The sequence below is a fragment of the Symphalangus syndactylus genome, chromosome 23 (genome assembly GCF_028878055.3).
Source record: "Symphalangus syndactylus isolate Jambi chromosome 23, NHGRI_mSymSyn1-v2.1_pri, whole genome shotgun sequence".
Classification (NCBI taxonomy): Eukaryota; Metazoa; Chordata; class Mammalia; order Primates; family Hylobatidae; genus Symphalangus; species Symphalangus syndactylus.
The window spans coordinates 67,117,075-67,141,425 of record NC_072445.2 but is presented as its reverse complement, the minus strand read 5'-3'; the positions used below and the strand labels follow the sequence as shown (position 1 = coordinate 67,141,425).

At 48.7% G+C, this 24,351-nt stretch overlaps 1 protein-coding gene across 1 annotated transcript in view; it reads right to left on the bottom strand.

The window, feature by feature from the left end:
* Positions 1–7,830: 7,830 nt before the first annotated feature.
* Positions 7,831–24,351, bottom strand: part of PXDC1 (PX domain containing 1) — a 31,241-nt gene continuing 14,720 nt past the window's right edge. Inside the window, exons 2-5 of the mRNA XM_055263415.2 lie at positions 23,537–23,628; positions 22,557–22,674; positions 12,763–12,874; positions 7,831–8,947 (exon numbers count right to left, since the gene is read on the bottom strand). Coding sequence (XP_055119390.1) covers positions 8,830–8,947; positions 12,763–12,874; positions 22,557–22,674; positions 23,537–23,628 — 440 coding nt within the window. The 3' untranslated portion in view covers positions 7,831–8,829. The remainder of the gene's footprint in view (positions 8,948–12,762; positions 12,875–22,556; positions 22,675–23,536; positions 23,629–24,351) is intronic.

Genomic DNA, 24,351 nt, shown 5'->3' with positions numbered 1-24,351 from the left:
AGCCAGACACAGAGAATCTGTCATGTACACTTCCTCATTCTTCTTTTCTTTCTGGTGAGTGGGAGGAGAAATTCCAGTGAAGGAGAGGAGCAAATACCCTCTCACAGCCGCCCCAGGACTACTGAAGATCAAGCTGGGAGAGAAGGAAGGGGTCATTTCCAGAGAAAATTCAGACTCCCTGGGGTACCTTTGGTGCTTGGGAAGGCGTTAGCCTGGTCCAGACACAATGACACACTCGCTCAATGTGTGGTTGTTTCTTGCCTTCTGTGTGCAAGGCATCTTTTCAGGGTGGGAATGCTGGCACTGGGCAGGACACACCAGGGCTCTGATCTCATTTAATAAGACCCAAGGGCCCCTGAAGTAGTTCCTGGGACTTTAAGCTGCTCAGCTCTTGTCTGGATGCTAATCACATGCCAAAGGAGTTTAGCTTAGAGAAAGAAGTCTCTGGGCCACATAACTCTAACTCTCAAATCTGAGCAGGGAGTGCAGGGCAGTCTCAGGGATAAACAGGCAGTGGATCCTGCCCCTGCAACCAGGAGTGGATTTGAAGCTCAAACTCTCCATGAGTTGAGGCTATCTGCAGGAGAACCAGAGACTGAAATAGTCAAGGCCTCTTTCGACAGTGGTTAAGAAAATCTTCCAATGCCCCACCAGATAGTTGGTCTTTGATGTACCTTCTCACTACCCTTGTTTTGCTGTAATTCCTTTTGTTTCTTTATTTTTCCTCCTTCTCTATCTGCTCCACCTTCTCCACTTCCTTCTTGATACTGTGTTTTTGTGGGATTTCTTCATGCTAGCTGATGTCTATTCAGGACTGAGACAGCATCTTATGTGTCTCTGTATACACAGTGCCTTGTGCAGTGCTTGGAATGCAGTAGGTGCTAATAAAAGTCAATTCTCTTTCTCCTCCTCTTCCTGCCCCCTGTCAAGGGCTCTCCTTGGTTCCTCAGGCCTGCATGTGGGTGACAGCATCACGTCACAGAAACACTCATGCCTCAGGGGTTGCACAGTCACTGTCACCTCTCTGCCCACACTCTCAGAGGACTAATTTCATGGATTTTATTATAGACTTTTCTCCCCAAAACAGCAGGCTCCTGGGCTGACTCAGTCAAGTCAACTCCATTTATGAAATGAAAAATATAAATTAGATGGGAACAAGGGTCAAGAAGACTATTTTCGATGAGTCAAAATTTCGCTTCAGTCACCTGACTGTCCCAGCGTGATTCTGAAAGCCCTGGCTTGGATGCGGTCTGTTTCCACTGAAACACATTAGCAGCTGAAATCAGCAGAGATCAAACCTGTCCTGCTGGGTTGTGTGGAATGCCAGAGGGATACCTGGTCATTAAGCTCCCTTTGAGTGAAGGAAAGACGACTGCTTTGGAAAATAAAAATTTGTTTTTAAAGCCACGAAAGTGAGGCCATTCCACATCATGCATAGTCCTGCACCCGGTCCTCATGGCTCCGTCACCATCAGGAGTGGTCTCTCTACAGAAGGCAAGAGCTTCACTGTAAGGAAGCTCATATTCCAGAACTGAAACTGTTGTGATCAGCTGATTCAAGGATCATCGCCACTTCTAGCACAGTCCCTTGCTTTATCAATAAACAGACTAGAGTGATAACCCAAAATACTTATGACAGAGAATTAAGATTAGGACTTTGTGCGCCACCATGGATTGATCACAGTAATGACCCTGATTTGTTCATGCCTCCCTGTATCCATGCCCTTGGGTAGTGTCTTACCACATGGACACTGGACTTGACTCGTCTCAGCTAATGGGATAGTGCAAATGTGATGCAGAGGCTTGAAAAGCACTTGTGCAAGGGCATTTGGCCTGACTGCTCTTGAACCATGAGTTGCCTTGTGAAAAAGCTTAGGGCAGCTAGATGGAGGCTGATTGACCACATGGAGCAGAAAGAAAAAAACCACCCGGCTGAGCACTCCCACTCTAGCTGTTCCTCAACAAGCCCAGCCAAGATCAGCCTACCCTGGCCCCACAGAGCAGAACCACCCAGCTAATCCCAACCCATACTGTAGGCCCAAAGAACCAGCAGCTGAATAAACAGCTGTTTAGCTGTCCACTTTGGAGCTTGTCTCATACAGTAAAAGCTAACTGATACAAGGGCTAATTTCCTTCACATGATAATAGAAAGAACCCCTACAAATCAATCAGGATCTCTATTTTGCAAATATATTCTCATGCATAAGAAATTCTTGAATATTTGAATATTTGTGTATCCTTTGCTGCTTATTTTGCCATGGCAAAATATTTGAAATAATCTCACTTTCCATCAATAGAGGCTTAACCGTATTCACACATGTTGCTGATGGGAATGCAAACTGTGGAAATTTGCAACATCTACCAAATTATCATCTACCCTTGGACCCAGAAATCCACTTTGGAAGAATTGCCCTATAAATATACCCACACATGTATTGTGAAAAGGTCATTCACTGAAGAATTGTTTGTATAATCATCAATAAAACATTGGAAATAGCCCACATGTCTATCAACAGGGAACTGGTCAGGGCATGTTCACAATGAACCGTTGTACAGAAGTCAACCAAGAATGAGGAAGCTCTTTAAGAACAGATAGGAAAGAGCCTTAGGATAGCTTAGGAAAAATAGCAAGGTGTAGAGAAGTATACGTAGAATGCTAACTTTTAAATTTAAAAACCATAGAGAATATGTATTTTCCATGTATACTTATATTTGCATAAAAACTCTCAATGTATAAATAAGAAATTAATAAAAGTGGTTCCCTGGGTGGGGATAGGGGTTCTGGGAAATGAGCAGATGACTGATAAGAGGGAGAAGGAGAATTTTTACTATACACCTTTTTATTCCAATCATGTCTTTGCTGCCCTCATCACTCCACTAAAATTGCTCTTGTGAAGGTCGACAGTGACTTCTGCTGTGTTCAAATCTGGCATTCTTTTCCCATCCTCATTGTAGGTATAATAACTATCTCTTATGTGCTGATCCTTGGCTGTTCCTTGAAGCACTTTCCTCATTTGGCTTCCAAGACTCCTCATTCTCCTCACTTTTCTCCTATTCCCTGGCCCTTCTCACTCTCCTTTTATTATTATTTTACTTATTGATTCATAGGGGTTCTTTGAATAAGAAAGAGGAGGAGGAGTTCTTAGCACATGAAGGAAATTAGCCCTTGTATCAGTTAGCATTTGCTGCGTAACACAAGCTCACATGTGCCTCACTCTGCTTTGCTGGCACCTCTTAATGTTGGGGAGCTCTAGGGCTCAGTCCTCAGAACTCCTTTCTATCTATACTTGCTCCCGTGGTGATCAAGTCCAGTCTCATGGCTTTACATATTTCCTCTTTTGTTACGATCCTCCAAAATCTCCACCTCCAGATCTGTTCTTTCTTCTCGGCCCCAGCATTTTGGAAGGCTGAGGCAGGAAGACTTCTTGAGGCCAAGGGTTCTAGACCCACATGGATAACATAACAAGACCCTGTCTTTATTAAAATTTTTAAAAAATTAGTGGGATATTGTGGCACACACCTGTAGTCCCAGCTACTTGAGAGGCTGAAGTGGGAGGATCACCTGGGTCCAGGAGGTCAAGGCTGCAGTGAGCCATGATCATGCCATTGCACTCCAGCCTAGGCAACAGAGACCCTATCATTAAAAGAATAAAATAAAATCATAATAAAATATTGCTATTTGTATGTTATATTCCAAAATTGACACTTAATTGATTAGAATAAACGATATGTTCAAATTATTTTTGAATAGAAAGAATGGATCTTGCATCTTGGCTGTAAGACCTGTCTAAATGTACTGAAGTGTCTAAGGAAGAATGTGTTAGGGGAAGGGCAGTCAGCCGCAGTAGCAATGCAGAAGCAAACTTGTTCATTGCCCATCAAGCACTATCTGGTGGAGAGGTATCTAGACCAAGCCAACCAACTTTGAGTGTCTAATCCAGCAGTCAGCCATAATAGTTCCATCCAAGAGGACACAGTTAGAGCATGGAAATGTAAGTGCCCTGTCTTCCCACCATCACACTCCTCCTGGAGAAATGTTTCCCTGGTGAGCTGGGACTCTTTAAGACTAGGAAGAGGGTCCCCCCTCCTAACCCACGTCTGAACATTTCAGTCACACTGTAGGCAAGGCCACTCTGACATGAGAGATACTATGGCTTAGACTTCCACGGGTGAATTCATTCCTGTTGTCTCTTCATTCACCTCAGAGATTTCCAATAAACTCATTGCCTATGTCAACTTTTCACTTGTCCACAGGGAGAAAGAAAAAGCATGATATAGTCACTTTTTAAAATTGCTTATTGATTTTTTTTTGGTGTGAAAATGCCTTCTGTGAAAACTCCAAAGTCTTTGTACAATATTTCCAGTAGCATTAATGTAATTAATTCCCTCTATTACATTTGCTGTGTTAGCAGAGCCAGATTTAGATCATTATTTGACTTTTCCCACTTGTAGGGAGTAAACACTCTGGCAGGACGTGATTTCTAAGTATTCTGATTTTGGGGTCAGTTATTTCTATTGTAAATACATAAATGGGCAGCGATTTTGGTGTTTGGACATCTGCCTCAAGACTGTTTAATATGAGTGTGCCCACAAGAGAGAAGTTTGTTCTCAAGGTTACTATCTGTAAGACCAAGAGCATCCCCTTGGCCTGTGGCAAATTCACCGCCCTTGGCCACCTCCCCACCACCCCATCGTCACCTCCACCCCCAAAACAGACAGGAGCGAATAATAGGAAGTGTAATGTTTTGCCCAGAATCCTAATAAAATTACACTTATTTAAGATATGATGTACTGCATATCAACCAAGCCCTTGAGAAGTAAAACTTATCAAGTTTGAGCAGATCATCTATTTCCGAAGTGCTTCAGGTAGATAAGAGAGACAGACAGATGAAGATATAGATATAGCTTCAAAACACGTTATTATTGACCATAAATGCTAAATCATATAGACTCCAGAGGAATTCTTTTAGCTATTGTCTAAAAAGTGTATGCTTATATTCATTTGGCATTTGCATTAAGAAATATTGGCAGGATATACCAGAAACTAATCAATTTTGGGGGGTAGAATAAGGACAGGAAGCAGAGTAATACTTTCTACAAAACCTTTCAAAGCTTTTTAATTTTTGGACCGCAGGAATATATCACCCATTCAAATTTTAAAAAGCAACACTGATATCTACACAGAGCCTTGTTCATGTTGGAAGGTCTTTTGAATGAAGCATACAGGCATGCCACGTTTGGTTTTCTCTGTGTTCCCGCAAAAGATAAAATCAAATCTCTATCAACCAGGGGTCCACAGGGATTGGTGTGTGTCATCACCATGGCTTCTGGTTTCTGTATTTGATGCTTTGACATTATGGGGTCATGCTGACCTTGGACTGTCCCTCCAGGAATTAGCCAGTTCCTAGAGATGACAAAGGACTCATCTGCTAGTTTGCTTGGCACATGCACACCAATCCTTCCAGAGTCCACATCCAACCACCCTTACTGGCTTCCATACTCTGGGCCACCATCCATCTGCCCTAATCACCCCAGGACCAGGTACAAGACAACTAGGGACAGCCCCTATTCCGTGGAGCCTGCTGAAATTATCAAACTGACCAATCTTGGAGACTGCTTAGTCTGCCTCCCTATCTCCTCCCCACAGAAACCACAATAAAGACTCTTGCTATGCCTTCCCCTGCTCCTTCTGCCTCCTGACCTACCCTGGTGCTTCTCACATGGCTCCCCAGGGCATATGTGCCCCCTCGACTTGGGCTCTGCCTGTATAGCAAACTCTCTTTTCAATGGCAGCCACCTCCTCATCTGTTGGCCTTGCCATGCTGAAAAATAATACAGTCTGCATTTTAAGTCCTTGGGCCTAGAGGAGAATATTGGTCTGCAGAAGGCACAGAGGACACAGGACAGCAATTTTAGTTGCAACAAAAAGGCTTGTAATTTGACAGAATGCTTCTAAAATGAAACCAAGAACACGTCCTATCCCCAACAGGAGAAACTAGTGAAGGTTAGGACACATTGCTCAAGGCAATTTGGCTGCCAACACCCCCACATATACTTCTATTAAATGTTACAGCCATGAGAACCGTATGCTTATGGATGAGCCCACAGTCGGCTCCGTTACCGTGTGCCTCCCCACAACGAGGGAAGTGCTGGAGAGTGTCAATTCTGCAGGAATCATTACAAGCGGGACTAGGCAATGTTTACACTGTGCATTTTTCACTTTAGGCAGGCCTCATACATGAAAATGAGCATTTATTACAAAACAGACAAAGAAGGGATGATTGCTCAGCCCATAAATAGTGTATGCCGAAAGCACTTTTCAAACAGGAAACTTAGGCGACTTAAATGATTTAATTTGGCAACAGGAATTTGTTTGAATTGCCCACCACTTCACAGGAGCCTAAGGTAGTTAAGTGGAGTTTACAACAGCAGCCTTCACACAATTGTCAGTGACTAAGGGCAGTGTCCAAGCCATTGCAGCCAAGGGTCTCAGTTGCCAGAGCAGCACGAAGAACCTGAGAGTGAATTAGGAGAGAAGCCAGTCCCTGGAGGAATATGCGGACAAGAATGAAAATTCACACATGAACCTCAACTGCTCTGGTATCGATTTTCTGAAATGACAGTTTAGAGGCTGACAATTCACAATTCTTTCACTTGGTCAAGTTTCTAATATATTTTTGTTTATTTTTATTTACTTATTTTTTGCCAACACCTCAAAATTGGGATATTTCACAAAGAAGTGTCAGATTTCTAGCTTTTATTGAAAAACTAGATCTGGCCATACCAGGCCCATACTTGCAGGCAAAACAACCAGCTAAACTGAGCAGTGGTAGCTGCTCCCTTGATGCAGCGTCTGAGCGCTCCTGTTTGCCATAGCCGCCACCACTCCATACTGCTTCCAACAGTGATGCTGAGTGCCAGTAAGCATGCATCTTTGCACCTAAAGAAACATTTATTTGTACTTATGGCTCTTTCAAGTGTGGGAATACAAAAAATGGACTTACAAGACTTCTGTTTTTCCAGAAAAAAAAAAAAAAAGGAAGCCAGAGAATGCTCTGATGTGCTTAATAGGACAACAGATGTCCAAACATCTCACCCCCTACTGGCAAGACCTCACTGCGCACGGACTGGTAACAGTAAAACTTCTTCAGTGAAGGCTGAGCAGGGGATGAGGCTGGGGAGCCAAATTCGAGTCTTGACAGAGGAACACGGCCTGAGCAAGGAGGCGGCCAAGGAAGCTGCATCGCAGTGACCAAATGGCTGGGGAGAAGCACCTCTGTGAAACGGATGAGACGAATCCATGAATAAATCCTTAAAAGTCAGATGGGCATTAATTGAACATGCTGATCAATTCTAATCTTAGCTACTAAGCAGGAAGCCTCATCCTTGCACAGAACCGAATTTGATGTGTCAAGAAAAGAAAGGCAACTGGTCAACCCCGGAGTGAGCTACCTACTAGCCTATTTGAAATCAAGATGCTTTAAACAACACAGCTGGAAGGGAGGGAAATGCAAAACCAAAGGAAAGTCCATGTGCTTTGCAGCTGAGTCATCAAAGAGAATTCCTGTGGCTGCCAAAAAGAAAAATGGAGGAAAAGAAAAAACCCTAAGTCAACCCCCTTCTCACTCCAAAATAAAACAAGCTGTGTGTCCATTTTTCAATCTGGGCAGACCACTTCCCTAGGGTAAGAACATAACACACTTTCTCACTCATGGAATGTGACGGGAAGAGGGGGAGGGGCCGGGCCCCAGGAGTCAGTTTCCACCCTGTCCCAAGGCAGGGGACAGAAAGAACCACGCCTTTATACACAAACATTCTGGACAGCGCAAAGTAGAGTCATAGATTTTATTTAATTAAAATAGATTAAAAACAGACTGTGTAAAAGAATTAGAATTCTCAATAATTTACTATTATTTACATCAGCAAATGTCGGTCGTTAGTAGACAGTGAGCAGAGAAGCTTGAAGAACGGCGATCCTCTCCTGTGGGCAGGGGAGCCCCAGCTTCCCTCTTGATTCCCGTCCTTTCAAGTTCGTTATGGCACCTCCGTCAATGAGCACCCCAGGGTGGTGTCACTGCAGCACCGGGACCCGTGCTGAAGGCCCAGAGACCTGGCAGGCCGGAAAGAAATTCCTTTCCTCTGGGAAGAACCACCAACGCTCAGTCCAAGCTCACACAGGCATCTGGTCAGCAATGCCTTCCCCGCCCTGCAGCCAATACCCCCCACTGTGCTGGGCCTTCTGCAAACACTCCTGGGGTTGACCCAAACCCAGTTTCCAGATAAAAGATAAAAAGAAAAAAAAAAGGCCACACATCCCAGTTCTCAGAGAAATCCTGGATTACTAAACACCCCCTGCCTGTGGCATCTGGAATGGGCAACTTGTCAAAATCTCCCTCAAGACGTTTTGTGCGTTTGCCGTGGGAGGCAATGGTGGGGAGTCAGGGTGGCTGGGGGGCGCTAGGCCACTTCACCAAGAGGGATGCACCTCCCAGGAAGCAGTAACAGTGGGAGCGAGCCCCACAGGAACTGTCCCTGCCCTGGCAGTGTGCAGCCCTGTGGGCACTAAGCAGGGAGTGAAGACCCTCAGAACACAGGCCCTGTGGCCTCTGGCTGTGACCTCAGCTTGCTGGAGACTCTGCGGTCAGCCTGGCCCACTAGGAGCCCCTGCTGCTCCACTTGCAGGACACCCAGGCCTCCTGGCGTCAGTGGGGCCTGGGACGTCTGGGAGGTCCAGGGCTGGGGCAGCAGCTGTGACCATGGGGGTCAGCACAGTGGACAGCATCAGAGCTGGCAGTGAACAGCTGAGGCAGGGGAAGCCTGATAGAGAGTTTCAGTCCAAAATGTCTGTCTCGAAGGGGACCAGGTGGTAATACGACAGGTTGGTGACGTAGGCTGCTGGGTCATCCCCGTCCTCTAGCTCTGAGGGAAACTCACTGCCATTCTCAAATCTGAAATTAGAGAAAACAGAGGTGAGGGATGGCTCGTTGTTGGGATCAACACCAAACATCCGCTGGGTCCGTTAGCATGGCTTTCAATGCCCACTAGTAAGTGTGCAAAAAACCACGGCTACAAATTAACTGGTGAGCTGGCTCCTACTCTGAGACTGCCAGGGCTTCTGGTTTCCACCGCCTTGGAGACTGCTGTCTGTATTTGCTTAGACAACCCTTAGCGAGGCCTTCATCCATTCCTTCATTCATGGAGTGCTGATTTTCACCTCTTGTTCTGTGCCCAGCACCGCGTCAGGCTGTGGGATCAGCAGTGAACAAGGCAGGCAGGGTCTGTCCTCAGGGAAGAGGCGCCTGCCTTGTGCTGGGCCCTGGGGACAGCTGAGAGAGGAGTGGTCACAAGCTCACAGCCTGACCGCAGCAGAGATGACACATGGACGCACAGGAGGCTGCAGAGGGAACAGGAGGCTGGAGAAGAGCCGGCAAGGCCCGTGGAGGTCCCGGGGGAGACACCTTCTAGTGGGGAAGCCTGCATGTGGGTATGTGTTTCATTCCGGCTCTGGCAGATGAGAAGCATCCGAATGTGGGGGACTTACATGGGGTGTGGAGAACTAGGGAAGAATACAAACCCCAAACATAAGGGGACGTAAAAGCCGGCGATACTGACTCCCCACACACTGGAACTGTTTCTATTCCTTCTGCAGCCCAGGCAGACTTCCTATGTTAAGAAAAGAGACTCCAAGTCTTTAAAAATGCATAACAAGGAGAAAAGCACAAGAAGGACATTCTCCCCAGGAAGGGGACACAGCTGTACCGCTTGTGGGATTTTCCTCGACCTATGAATCAGCCCAAACCCAGCAGGCCGCGTGGGAGTGTGGACAGGGGCAAGCAGCCGCCCCGCCCTCCTGGGAGCCACGTCGGGGCTGCCTCCTGTGCCGCCCCCAGTGCCTGAAAGTGGCCCTGGCCCGTGGACAACTGTGGGAACTCAGCCATATCTGGAAAGGTTTGCCATGACCAAGATTACTGCACAGTCTAGGCCCCTGGCCAGACACACAAGGCAGGGCCAGCACATGCCCCCACAAACCTAGTACATTGTGCGAATCCCGCTGACCTCAAAAGACCGGGCTGTGAAGACAGCTTTAAGGTGTTTGGATAAGAAAGGCTGAGGCTGCAGAGGAAGGCCTCCCGTCTGACTCCATGGCCAGGCCTGGAGTGTGGTGTCAGCCCCCGCCTCGGCTTCCCTATGCTCACGGTCCTGGCAACACGAGGCTGGGACAGAGGCCGTGGCACAAAGAGCCCTAGCTGTGGGTGGGAAAGCTATGGGCTCACGGAGACACAGCAGCTCTCCAACTTCATCCCAGGAAATGAAATCTCTTCCCCAGACCAGGGCTGGATGGAAACCTAAGGGGGAACCTTGGGCGTGCCGAAAGGCTCAAGCCAGGTGAGGGGCAGAGCCACAGTGCCACCTCACACAGTGTCCCACCACCTGCCTGTCCTCCCCGCCCAGATCACAGGACGACCCTGAGGACATGAGGAAGGAGGGGTACTGGGATGCTCAGGGAAAATGAGTCATGGGGCTGAGGCTCCCTGAGGTCCCCACAGAACCGCCCAGTGCCTTGGCCCTGGATGACCTCCCAGAAGCCGGGCGATCCCTTCGCCAGCTGAGACTGTCACCTGCAGAGCCCCAGAAGTCCCCACTGGCCCCATCTCTATCAGATACATCCATTCCCTGAGTGCAGGTGGGTCTCTGGGCCCCGGCACTGGTGCCCACTTGCCCCTGGGGCCAGACTAGGGGCAGTCTGCTGAGACTCTGCTGTGGCAGCCCTGCCGTGGGCCTGGCGGCACTGGGCTCACAGGCTTGGGCCGGACGGTCAGCCTCGGGTGCCAGGGAGGACAGCCACACAGGGAGGTGAAGCTTCCAGTTCCACAAACGGCGTCTCTCTATGCTCTTGGTCGCTGTCAATCCCCCACCCGACAGCCGGTGCCATGTAGAAACAGATCGTCCCTGCAAGACACTGGAGCTGGACCATCGACTCCACTGGGCTGCCCGGGATTGGGCAGCCAGAGAGAGGCCGGGCAAGCCCGAGTCGGAACTCCCTCCAAATGCTCCCGAGCCCCACGGCGGCAGGCGTTTCTCTGGTAGGCTTTTCTAGGGTCATGGAGATTTTCTCGGCCCTCTCTCCCTGTGAGCCAGGCGTCCCAGAGCAGGCAGCCGCCTATTCAAGACCTGTCACTCCTGTCCACACACAGTCCTGGGCAGCCGCAAGAGCCACACCTCTGGCCTGGCTTTCTTCTCTCCGTGTGTTTCTCCTCAGCTCCAGCCTGCTCACTGTTGAACCTGCCTCCTAAATCTGGCCTCATTCCAGGGTGCCAAGGGCCTCTTGGATATAGAAAGGGGTCCCCCGGGAAACACTGCAGACTCAGAGCCTGCACAAGTGGCGATGAGGAAGGGTCTCCATCTGTCTTCTCCCCAAGACAGTGCCTGGCCAGTGACTACCCCTGCCAAGCTAAAGGGCCTCTTTCTTTCATCCATGATTACACTCCAGCCTTGTACCTCCCACGGTGCCAGGCTGTTGGCATGGGGGACCCACAGGTAATGACTGAATGAGCTATGTACAGTGGGGTCAGGGCAAGGGACACAAAAGGGCAAGGCAGGTCAGGAAAGCTGCAGCCTTGGCCCCACCGGCACAGCCTCTGCCACCAGCAGCTCATGACCCCTCTATTGGGAAGGATTCTCACACCATCTACCCGAGAGACACACTGGTAAAGGTGGGGTCTGTTAGCAGGAGCCAGTCCCACAAGCCTGACAGGGACCCCCCCCCCGTGCTCAGTCATGGAGCAAGGATTCAGCAGAGGAGGCCCAGGCCACCAGCTGGAGCCCAGGTTCACACTAGGGTCACAGCCCTGCCGCCCACAGGCCCAGATGTGGGTCTGGGCACATGTGGCCAGCTCTAGTTTCAATCTGCTGCTATGGAGGGCTAGCAAATGGGTGGGGCAAGACCTGGGCCACCCCCAGGCTATGTCATTCCTGGGCCCACAGGGAGACTCTGCAGCCAGAGCTGCCTCTGTGGGACTCTCAAGCGGATGTTTTACACTCATCATCTGTGGTCTTCAACACAACCCACGGTGGGACAACAGAATGGTCCCGTGAAGGTAAGAGAAGTCAGGAAAGGTTAAATAACTTTTCTGAGCTCATATAGCCAAGAAGCAGTCTGGATTTGGCTGTGTCAGGAAACAGAGGCCAAGCTGTCTGGGGACCCTGGTGCCCCCATAATTCACCAAGAAGATGCCTGGAGGAGAGCCAAGGCTGAAGGTGCTGCCGACCCCAGTGTCGGGCTCTCTAAGGCACGTGTTACAGTCAAATCAGAGACAGAAAGAGTGGAGAAGACAGTGGGGGCTTTGGCTGTCCAGCCTCAGTAATCAGACACATCCTACATCTTCAGCACAGGGCAGGCAGCCATGAGGCAAACATGTCCCCATCCCAGGGAATCAGGACCATTGAGTGTGAGGCATGTGGCCCTCCTGGCCCTGGAGACAGCATCACACCCTTCAGGGCCCCACACGAACCAGGCCCCTAGCCCTGCAACGTCTCCTAAATGCCCCTCAGAACCAGCAACTCCAACCTCCACAGATTTACTAATCAAGATCTCACCAGACTCTGGGAAAGGCAAACTTTTAAAAATCAGTGTCCAAATGCAGGCAGAACTGCTGGGTGGCTCTGGGCACCCACTTCCTTCCATAAGAACAGTGAGCCCCCATCCCACAAGGAAAACGGCTCAGGACAGTCTATGAAATGATATTCAAATCAGCATACTTACAAATGCTCTGTTGGGTCCACGCCCAGGTGCTGGTCTCTTCCGTTTGGTATACTGTGGTCAATAACTATTGTTTCGGTATTTGCTAAACAAAATCCATTGGACCTCATGATTTCTGAAAATCAAAGCAACAGGGTTGAGTCCTCAGGAGGGGTTGGTGCTTGAGGTTTTGGAGTTTGGGGCTTACCCCCATCTCCCTACTTCCTCCTCCACCTGTTGCCCGTGCCTCTCTTCCACACTGTAAGACAATGCTGTGCACCTGAGACCCATTCAGAGCTCTGCCACACAAAGTCAGGGAAGAGGTCAACCCCCGCAGGAGCCAGGCCTGCTGTGTCTCTCCCCAGACAAAGATGCTCTGGCTGCCTGAGTACGCTCTCCATATGCCCTTTGCTGTGGGCTTCAAGCTGGAGTACAAAGAAGGAGTACTAGGCTCAAATCTGTGAGTCTGCGTGAGAGAGCACATCTATGGCACAGTGACGCGTGGCTCTGCCCAGGGTACCTCGCCTTGCTGAGCTCTCCCTGTGGCTAAGACAGCAGTAACAATATTGACTGCCCTGGGTTGTTGTTCTGACTGAATGAAATCAGTGTGCATTTTATTTTAATAGTTTTGGGGGTACAGGTGGGTCTTGGTTACACGGATAAGTTCTTTAGCGGTGATTTCTGAGATTTTGGTGGATCCATCACCCAAGCAGGGTACACTATACCCAGTAAGTAGTCTTTTATCCCTCACCCCACGTCCCCAAAGTCCATGATATCATTCTTATGCCTTTGCATCCTCATAGCTTAGCTCCCACTTCTAAGTGAGAATATACAATATCGGTTGCCCATTCCTGAGTTACTTCTCAGTGTGCATTTTAAACCAAACGGTGACTTTCACTGTTTCGCTTTATATAATTCTGTATGTAAATGATTTTTTTTCTTTTTCCAAATAAGCACAGATTTGGATAATTTAGAAAAGCCAGCAAAGAAAAACGACTTCCTACGTCCACACTGGCTGCACGGCGTGGGCTAGAGGGTGGAAGTCTGCGCTCGTCCTTGGCTGGAGGGGCTGGAATGGAGGAGGAGGAGCCAGGACAACGAGCTCTATGGCCTTGGGACTCAGTTTCCTCCAATGGAAATTTCAAAGTCGTATTAATCTCTGAGGATCCTTCTCACTCTGAAATCCCATGGACTCCTGGATCGCATCACGCCATCTGGTCCATCTAGGTATAAAAAGCTGCAGCGTTCATTTGTATTTTCTGAGGGACCGCGTTTCCGTCCCCTCCCTTGGCAGATGAGATCTGGTAGCCAGGGCCAGTTCTTGGCGCTAAAGTCCTCCAGCTGCCCATGAGACTGCTCATCTCCTAACCACAGTTCTAAGACCAGGATCACCTTCTTCTATTCTTTTGAATCAGAACCTCTTATGTACCCCATCATAAAAATCATGCCAAAATACACTCCAAATTCCTGGTGCCTTCTCAAATCCAAGGGATTATCTTCTTCCCATTCAGGGCACAGCTCCAAATGGCCCTCCGTCTCCCCTGGCACGCCGCACCCAACAGGAACATCGCTCACTGCCCCATCCGATGCCTTCACTGCTTAGGAGACAGTTTTCTTTATTTTTTCTTACACCTCACCACAATTTAGACTGGTTCATTCCCGTGCATGGATTTGCCTTTTTTCGTAACTGAAATAGTCACTTTCTGTTTAATCTTTCTAGGTATTTGGTTCTCAGTTCTTTGAACTGCTTTCCATATGAAGAGAATTAGGGAAATTACACAAAAATGAGGAAAGAAAAACAGATTTCCTCCTCACCCCCCATAGGAGCAAAATATCGATTCATCAGTCAGATTCATCAGGTCACTGCTAAATTCCACCTGCCTTTCTGGAGAAGGGACCACTGGTGTTTCCTGGGGACATCAGTCCTCAGCTCTTCCCTGCCCTCCTCCCTGTACCACACGGTAGGGCTGCAGGTCCTGAGAACGAGCTCTGCGAAGCAAAGAGGAATCAGTGCCCAAAGTCTGGGGTCAGCCACACTTCCAGGTGCAAAACGGGTGAAACAAGATGCTTACCGGGCCTGGCGCGGTGGCTCACGCTTGTAATCCCAGCACTTTGGGAGGCCGAGGCGGGCGGATCACGAGGTCAGGAGATCGAGACCACGGTGAAACCCCGTCTCTACTAAAAATACAAAAAATTAGCCGGGCGTGGTGGCGGGCGCCTGTAGTCCCAGCTACTCGGGATGATGAGGCAGGAGAATGGCGTGAACCCGGGAGGCGGAGCTTGCAGTGAGCCGAGATTGCGCCACTGCACTCCAGCCTGGGGGACAGAGCGAGACTCCGTCTCAAAAAAAAAGAAAAAAAAAAAAAAAGATGCTTACCAAAGCCTCACTGAACAGGCGGACTGTGAACACTGCTATATCCTAACAAGATGAACTAAGATTCCCTCGCCTCTCTATCTAAAATGGGTGGCAGCACAGAACCACTGCCTTCATTGTTTTTATTAACTCTGACCCAAATCTGTCTTTCTTGGGAAGCACATAAAACCTCAGAGCAACCTCCATACAGCCAGCTGACAGCCCCACCCCCTTTCTCCCACCCCTTTTGCAAAGGGAATTTGGTTGGGTGGTGGCCTACAAGTTAAAACAAATGTCACTGCAGCAAATCACTTCTGAATAAAATTCTGAAGAGTTACTTTACATGCCTAATCTTTCTTAAATGTGAAATTTGGAGCTCTATAAAATGGAGTCTTTACCAGTCCCCCAAAAAATAGATTTGTAAGCAATCATTCCTTAATTGCCTGTGACAAGAAGCCTCACGCACATACATGTGGTTTAATTATTTGCAAGGCTGGCTGGGCCCTGGAGGACATTAAGGTATGTCTGGTGCCTCCTGTATGGACCTTGCTGTCTCAGGCCTGGCCCAGAGAGGGACTTCGCTTAGACTCTTGCATTTCACTAAAGATGGTCCCTGAGAAGCTCCGGTTCCCTCCTGGATCCCACCTCTGCTCTCAGCCCCAGAATCTCGAAAAACCTTGGGGCAAGCCAGGCTACACAGCTGGCAGGTGTGCAGCAACCTCTGGAACATTTATTCCCAACTCTGGTTCAGAAAGGGATGGTGTATTGAAAAGCAAATTGTCTTACAACCTAGGGAAGTGTGCACAGCTTTTATATACCTGTGCTAGTTCAAAATGGAGCACAGATTCTGTAACAGTTTACATTTTTATTTACTTGGTCACTTTAACAAAAAAGTCCTAAGAAAAGCCGTAGAAATTAGAACAGGTCCACAGTTTTAAAAAAAAAAAAAAAAGGAAGAAAAAACATTTAGCTCTAGCAAGCCTCTAATTGTAGGGACCACTGGTTTAAAGAGATCATCTTGCTAAGCCTGTAGTCTGTGCCCTATTTCAACCACGGACAGCAGATATTTAAATGGCAGTTGACCTCCCAGGTCAGTTTTCACAAGAGGATGGTGTAGACCATGAACTCGTACCTTCAAGCAAAAGGCTTCATTGAGATTCATTGCTACAGGACCAGGCAGCCTGACTTGTAACAAAGTCCACTGATAACTTGCCATGTGCCTTCAGCCAGAGCACTAGCAAGCATGGCGTGTCTGCAGTGTGGAATGCTGGCTCCTCAGGAGGCACGAGCAGGTAGGAAAGCATGCAGACTGCGCAGCTGGGGAAGGCTCTGCTACTTATGCCTGGAGAGCAGGTTACTTCTTGCTCAGTTTCTTCATCTGTACAATGGAAATGAAGGTATCCATTCCAAAGGCCATTGTGCAGACTAACTGAGATGATGTATGTAAAGAATCCAGCAAATGCTGAGGGCTCAATAAAGAGTCCTGAGTGATCTATCATGATCATTCATTGCCCTTTTATTAATTGCCTAACTGGGCTACCCCTATTTAGTAAAAATAAGGTTGACATTAAACAGAAGCCAGATTAACGAAAAACAGTGTTCTACTTCCAGGCCCCCTAAGCCTAAATAATCAGATTTTGCGGCTGAAATTGATGAGTCCAAGTAGCCTATCAAGGCTGAGGTCCGCATTTCCTCACAGCTATTATGATCATTTTTAGTGATGTCCTCACAACTGTTATGATGTAAATGATAAAGAACGGAAAAAAATGTTCTAATTCAAAAAAAATTATAGCATCTGAGCCTCTCTTCAAACATACAATGTGAATGTCTTAGAAGTCAGCTTAGTATCTATAGCAAGAATCTTTGACCAATGTAGCCATTTTAATCACATACATGACTGATTCCATGAAACAGCTGACTTTCAAGCTATTTTTTTAAACTCACATTTTTCCAAATGAAAGCAGCCCTGCTCTTCCATGGAAACTGACATTGGCACAATACTGTTAACTAAATGAAAGACCTCCTTCACTCCAATTTCAACAGTTTTCCCACCAATGTTCCTCTTTTCCGTGGGGGCCCCAATCCAGGATCCCGTGTTGCAATGAGTTGCTCTGTCTTGGTCTTCTACGACCTCTGACGGTTCCTCCACCTTTCCTTGTCCCTCATGACCACAACACTTTTAGAGAGGACTGAGCTATTTTAGCAAATGTCCCTTGATTTGGGTTTGTTGGCAGTTTTAGAGTGATTCGATCGAGGTGATGCATTTTTGGCAGGAATCCTACACAGTGACGCTGCATGAGACCTGGAGTGGCATATGGGGGTGGGGGTGATGCTGACAGGTCCTGCTGCTGGGGAGGCTGCTGTGGAGTGCCTGGTGAGGAGGCTTCTGCCAGCTGTTTCCATAGTGAAGTTACCATCTTTCCCTTTGTAGTTAATAATTGAGGTAAGATGCCTCGAGGCTATGCAATCCTGTTTCTCCTCAAAGTTTCACTCACAAATCTTTGCATCTATCAATCAATGGATCTTTTTTGCAACAATTACCAGTGTGTCTGTTTGCCTGATGGCAATTTTTCTGTTTTTTAGATGCAGCTATGTTTTCATAGCCCCACAAACGACACAACCCCTCACTTCAATAACTCTATTGCTTTTCTCAGCAGACATGCAGTCTCAGCCATGAACGCATTCATACTCTAGCCTTCCTCCCTTTCACCTCCTCTCTCCCACTGTATTTCCCATGCACTCCAGCAACAGAACAAAACCCAGAGCAGTGCCCTTGTATTAACTGGCTAACTGGGCTACCCCTACATAGTAAAACTAAGGTTGAGATTGGCCAGAAGCCAGATAAATGAAAAATAAAATTGTGATTCATTTCCAGGCCTCTTAAACCTGAATGGTCAGATTTTGTGGCTGAGATTGATGAGTCCAAGTTGCCAGATCGAAGCTGAAGTTTGCATTTCCTTTCACATTGCACAGCTGCAGCCACGGGGCAGAATGCTCTAGATTCCTGCTTTCTTACAAAGGACAAAGAATGATTAAGGCTGCACTGGTTGGAAGCAGTGCCAAGGGCTGCAGTCCATCCTGACTGTCCTCACCGTGGCCCCAGGATGTGGAAATAGTCGCCGCACCTGCTAGCGCTGGGCGCCATCTAGTGGAGCTCCTGACAACTAAACTGTCCTAGAAAAGCCAAGGCACTCGGCGCCTGCAGGTCCCCCTCCCCAGCCTGCATCATGAGAGCAGAGATGCCTGTTCCCCACGGCACCGCTTCCCTACACTTATGTCAGTGGCATAAGAAATGGAGGAGGAGGGTGGGTGTGGGCTCTTGGCCAGGAATAAATGGAATTAACCAGGACAGCAGTGGACAGGCAGGTTTACATGAAGGACCCTGCAGGGCCACAGTCCATGCAACGGCTAGCCAGTCCCCTGCAGGAGGCTGAGGCTCTGGAGTGGAGGTGACAAAATCAAAAGGCTAGCGTGGGCTAGGCTCTGAATGCCCTGAATGACCAAGAACTTGGGCTTGATTGTGAGAGTGAGTTTTTAAGACAGTTAATGAGACTCAGAGGTCAGAGCTTTGGGATGACTGGCTCAGTCCTCGGGTTCATGTCCTAGAGAAAGGGGGAGGCATGAGAGAAAGCTGTGTGGACAGTCTCAGGTGATGCCAGGGTTCTCTGGACCCCGCGCCTCAGCCTGGGGAGCCACAGATCCAGAAACATGCCAAATATGGGACCAAGACTGAGAAGATGACGTGCCTATGTGTGAGCCATTTTCTCAAAGGGATGTTGGGGCTATTTATTGTCAATAGTAATTTCATTAAAAAGCATTCCTGAAGGGAGGTATCTGCCATGGTGTGGGTGGGCGTACCACCTCGCCACAGGCAGGCACAACTGCTCTAGATTTAGAAGCTCCCTTAGACACAGTGAGGGGCCGGCTAGACTGGGAACAGAGATCAGAAGGTCTGGGGGATTCAGAGAAAGAACACCAGACTCGGTGACTGGCAGAGAAGAGGAAAAGGAGAAAACACTCAGAGCACTTGAGACCCTCGGCTCTGCAAGGCTGCAAGAGGCCGTACGGCCTGCCGCCTCCTGCAGCAACACCTCCAGGCCCGCAGACTTTGCACTGAGACTGTTAGCCACAGGCAGCTGCAGACTCCATGGTTAGGCAGCCCCAGATGTTAGAACGTGTTCTGTGCTGAGCCAAAGTCGCCCACAGTTACTTCTACCCACAGGCCCAGTGCCAGCCACCACCTGACCCCTTCCCATGGCAGCCCGCCAACATCTGAAGGTGGCATCCCCTTCCTCCTAGCTGCCCTTCCACATTTCCTCCCATTCTTCTGACCCCTGCCCGCCAGACACTCTTCTCTGGATGCAATAATTCATCTTGCTGCATCCCAGGGACAGTCTTGACTTGCATAAGGAGGCCAGGACCCCTGCCTTCCTAGACCTGGACACTGCACCCCCATCACACACGGAAGGCCACAGACAGCTGTGGCTGAAACCTGTCCTCAGCCCTTGCAAAAATGCAAAGAAAACATACTTTTAATGGCAACATGAGACTCTACACTTCTCCCTGTTAAATTTCGTCTCACTATGCTCGCCCCTCAGGGTACACGTGGGCCATGTGTTCATCCACATCGCTGATAGAAATGGGAGGCCAGGGCAGGCTGAAGCATGTGCCGGGCACTGTGCCTCAGGAGCTTCTCCATCAGAGGTGGCTCCAGGCAGCTCTAATCTGTCCCTCTCACTTGGGGGCCAGCACCTCCCACAAGGCAAGGCACTAAGAGGACTCTGCTGCTCCTTGATCTCTGGGTTGCCCAGACAGAGCAAAACAAAAAACAGACACTGGTGCTAGGACTCTCCCCACTCAGACTAAACAATCAGGCTTCCCCATCCGCACTACAAAATGCAAAACCCAGAGCAATAGACAATTAGGACTCCAGAGCCCTCTGAGATGGGGATCCACAGACACCCAGCCAGGATAAAGGACCCAGCCAACCTCACTCTCCCATAAAGGTTCTGGAGACCCAGTACCAGCTAAAAAGGGGCTCCTGTACTCACTGCTCTTGTCTAAGGGCACATAGGAAGCTATCTTACGGAGATATCAAAAGCAGCATACCACCCAAAGTGATCCACAAATTCAACGCAATCCCCATCAAAATACAAATGACATTCTTCACAGGAATAGAAAAAAAATCAATCCTAGGCCGGGCGCGGTGGCTAATACCTATAATCCCGGCACTTTGGGAGGCCAAGGCAGATGGATCGCTTGAGCTCAAGAGTTTGGAGACCAACTTGGGAAACATGGCAAAATCTCATCTCTACAAAAAATACAAAAATTAGCCTGGCATGATGGGGCATGCCTGTAGTCCCAGCTACTTGGGAGGCTTAGGCAGGAGGATCACTTGAGCTGTAACTGCGCCACTGCACTCCAGCCTGCGTAACAGAGGGAGACCCTGTCTCAAAACAAAACAAAACCAACAAACAAAACAACAACAACAAAAATCAGCAAGACAATCCTAAAATGTATATAGAACCACAAAAGATGCCAAATAGCCAAAGCAATCTTGAGCAAAGCCAGAGGCATCACACTACACAACTTCAAAATATATGACAGAGCTACAGTAACCAAAACAGCATGGTACTGGCATAAAAAGACACACAGACCAATGGAACAGAATAGAGAACACAGAAATAAATCAATATACTTACAGCCAACTGATTTTTGACAAAGGTGCCAAGAACACACAATGGAAACCACCAAAGCGTCTACCAACCAATGAATGAGTAAAGGAAATGTGGTACATATGCACAACGGAATACTATTCAGCCATTAAAAAGAATGAAATGCTGTCATTTGTGGCAACATGAATGAGCCTGCAGGCATTATGTTAAGTGAAATAAGCTAGGCATAGAAAGACAAACGTCACAAGATCTCACCCATATGTGGAACCTAGAGAAAGGGAGATCATAGAAGCAGCAAGTAGAACAGTGGTTACCAGAGGCTGGGGAGGGGCCAGCGGTGGACAGGGAGAGGCTGGTCAGTGAGCACAAAGTGACAGTGGGAGGAATAAGCTCTGCTGTGCTACTGCACAGTAGGGTGACTAGGGTTAACAGTACTGCCTTGTGTATTTCAAAATAGCTAGAAGAGAGGATTTTGAATGTTCTCACCACAAAGAAAAGATGAATGTTTGAGATAATGGAAATGCTAAATACTCTTGATTTGGTTTTTACACAATATACACATGCATCAAAACATCACACTTTACTCCATAAATATGTACAATAATTATGTGTCAGTAAAAACAAACAAAAAAGTAAAAAACAAAACAAAGCACCAGCCACAGACAGGGTCAGGCGCGCCACCACCCTGCGCACACACAATCCTATTAATATCTAGAAACCCATCTTCCACTCCAGGTTCCAGAACCTGCCCACCCCACCCAGTTCTCCCAAGCACACAATTCAGAATCCCACCTGTGCTGTGGCCTGTAATCAGCAAGGCCATGTTCACAGCCAACAGCATCAGTCACCCATCCCCATTGTCCTCTGGTCTCCCAATTCCTTCTGAGTCAGCTCTGGGCTCAGACTCCCTCTCATCCACTCTTCTCCCTTGACGTCCTTCTGAGTCCTCCATCCCTCCTTCTCCCCTGCTTCCTCCTCCATTCAGACACGGAATGATGGACACAGGCCCCCTGCTCTCCTTCCTACATATGCAACATCATGGAGGCACTCTCCTTTGGCTGAGCCATGTCTCCTCTCTTGAGTCCCCTCGTCCCTCCCTGTCCACCAGGCAGACCATGGCAAGATCGCATACAAGTGTCACTTATGTCACAAGGTGGCTGCCACTTGCTTGGGAAAATCCAGTCCTACAGACTCCCAGGACAGAGCTCTTTTCCCTACAAAATCCTCCTCGTCAGCCTTTGTCAAAATAGTGCTGCAAAAAACAAGTCTAGTGTTCTCATGACACCTGCAACCCAGATCTTACTTAGTAAGTCACCAAACTGGCCAAGACGCCCCAGTTTCCCCTTCCTTCCTTCCTGCGCCAGGAGCCACAGTCCCACATCCACACTAAGGAGACCTAAAGCCTGTGCGTCCCTTTGGTTATGGCTGCCCCTAAAAGCAAGAACCAAATTCAATGCCACGTGACACGGGCTATCTCGCTTCAACAGGCTGAACGGTGGATTCCAGTAGTTTGCTTCAAACTCTATCATCAATGTGTTTGTTCATCGTTATACCATTTCTTAAGTGAGTTCCAATTTACATGCCAAACAAACCCCTGAGGACGCAGCAGGAGTGAAAACCAAAGGAGGAAACACTGCTTGGAGGAATCAGGCAACAGCCCCTCCCTGTAGATTCGCATTTCCCTTGGATTGTCTTTCTGGAAAAGTGTGGCCCAGCCTCAGAGAAAGCCAACTGTGAGGGTTTCTGTGAAGTCTCAGTCCTCCCCCCAACGCCTCCTTTGTGGCTCTTACCTGATATTTTGACTGGACTTTGAAAGCTGGGTTGAATTTTATGTACATTATCATTTTTTAACACCTGATCCAGAGGAGATCTTTCGAAGAAGGTGAGCACAACTTCTGACCTAGAATACTGAGGAGAAATACAGGGATTACTAAAAATGAACAGCCTCTACATGTTGGCCCTGTCTGTCTACCAAGAGGGGGCCCCCGCTCCTCCGCAGAGGCGGCCTGTGTGATGCAAACGCCCTGTGAATGTCCGGATGCTCCCATGGCTGGCCGCAGGGGCAGAGCTGCCATCACTGCACAGCCCTCACGTGTTCATGGCCCAGGCGGCTGAAAGCCAAGGCCTCGGCGACCTGGGCAGTGGAGGGACTCGTGGCTCTGATGTGCCAGTTTCACTCACACCTCCCACCCTCTATAGTCAACTGTAGGCTGTGTCCACTCTCCCCATTGGCCAGAAAGAAAGGGAGGCTGCCATGAGCTAAGGAGGTCTGCCTGGCGCTCAAGTCCAGGTTCTTAACCACCACTCACGATGAAGCCCGCAGGCTTACATGGAAAGTGAGCTGATGGTCAAATCTGCGCAATGTGCCCCGCTGTGCTGACGCCAATGTTCTGCTTGGTTTCCACATGTCTGTTCTAAAATCCCCTCAGCAAGACAGTGGATTCTGAGCAGAGGCAGAAAGCAAAGGCCCCCTGCAGCCAGAGAAGCCCCACGCCCTTCCACCCATGCCTCCTTGCAGCCCTCATTTTCACTCTTTCCCCAGGGAGGAAAAACCGGGGCCACTGGAGCCCACGAAAGCCTTCTTTCTCCCGATTACACCTGCACACCTCCACCCCGTCCCTATCGCCTGGTACTTCCAGAGAGGCAACAAAACGGCTAAGTGAGAGGGAGCAAGCAAGTCAACTCTCCAAGGGGATGGACACCTTTCGCATTTGGGAGGTGCCAGCGCCTCCCACCCCCCCTGCCCAGCCCGGGGCCTGGCCGCACTCACCTTACAGGGCATGCTTATGATTGTCTTCAGCAGCTTCTCCACCTCATTAAGCCTGCTCTCTATGTCGTGGGCTTCCTTTATGGCAACCAGTCCTAGAATTGAGACAGAAATGCTCAAAGTCAGAAAAGCACAACAGGAAACGTGCTCCCAATGCAATACACGACAGGTGCCCAGGAACCGCCAGGGTCCTCCTCTGTAATGAGACATCAGGAACATTCATTCAGCCTTATGCACATGTAGCCCCATTTTGGAAATCCCGCTCTAAGCCTCATTCAATGTTTCACCTACCAAATGATCCGTTAAGTCTGTGCTGCAGTTGGTACTCTCAATCTGAAAAGGTGATGGGAGGTGTAAGATCCCTCCAAGTGGGGCAGCGTGGCAGACTCCATAATCACCCTGTTCACAGCCAGAGCTCAGTCCAGGGTGAATCAGGCCCCACCAGCATGATGGCTATAGTCAGGGGTGCTGGCCCAAGACCAGCCCTCCCCCAGTGACACAGGGAAGGACTCACTCTGCTGGCCACAGCTGCTCAGATCACAGACCCCTGGAAATGGAGCCCCTGTTTAGACCAGTCATTTACATGCCACGTTCACAAGGAAAAAAGTCAGATCTCTGCCTGGACAAAACGAAAGTGGACATGACTCATGCCACTTTCCAGGAATCTGAGCCTCTGCTTCTCACGGTCACCACAGGCCCGAGTGGCTGTCAGGCAGTGCAACATTTTATTTTTAAAATACCACAGCTCGAGGCATGAAGACTCAGGTACTTTTCTATCTCCCCATGAGAAGTGCAGAGCAGAAGTCTTCCCATCACAG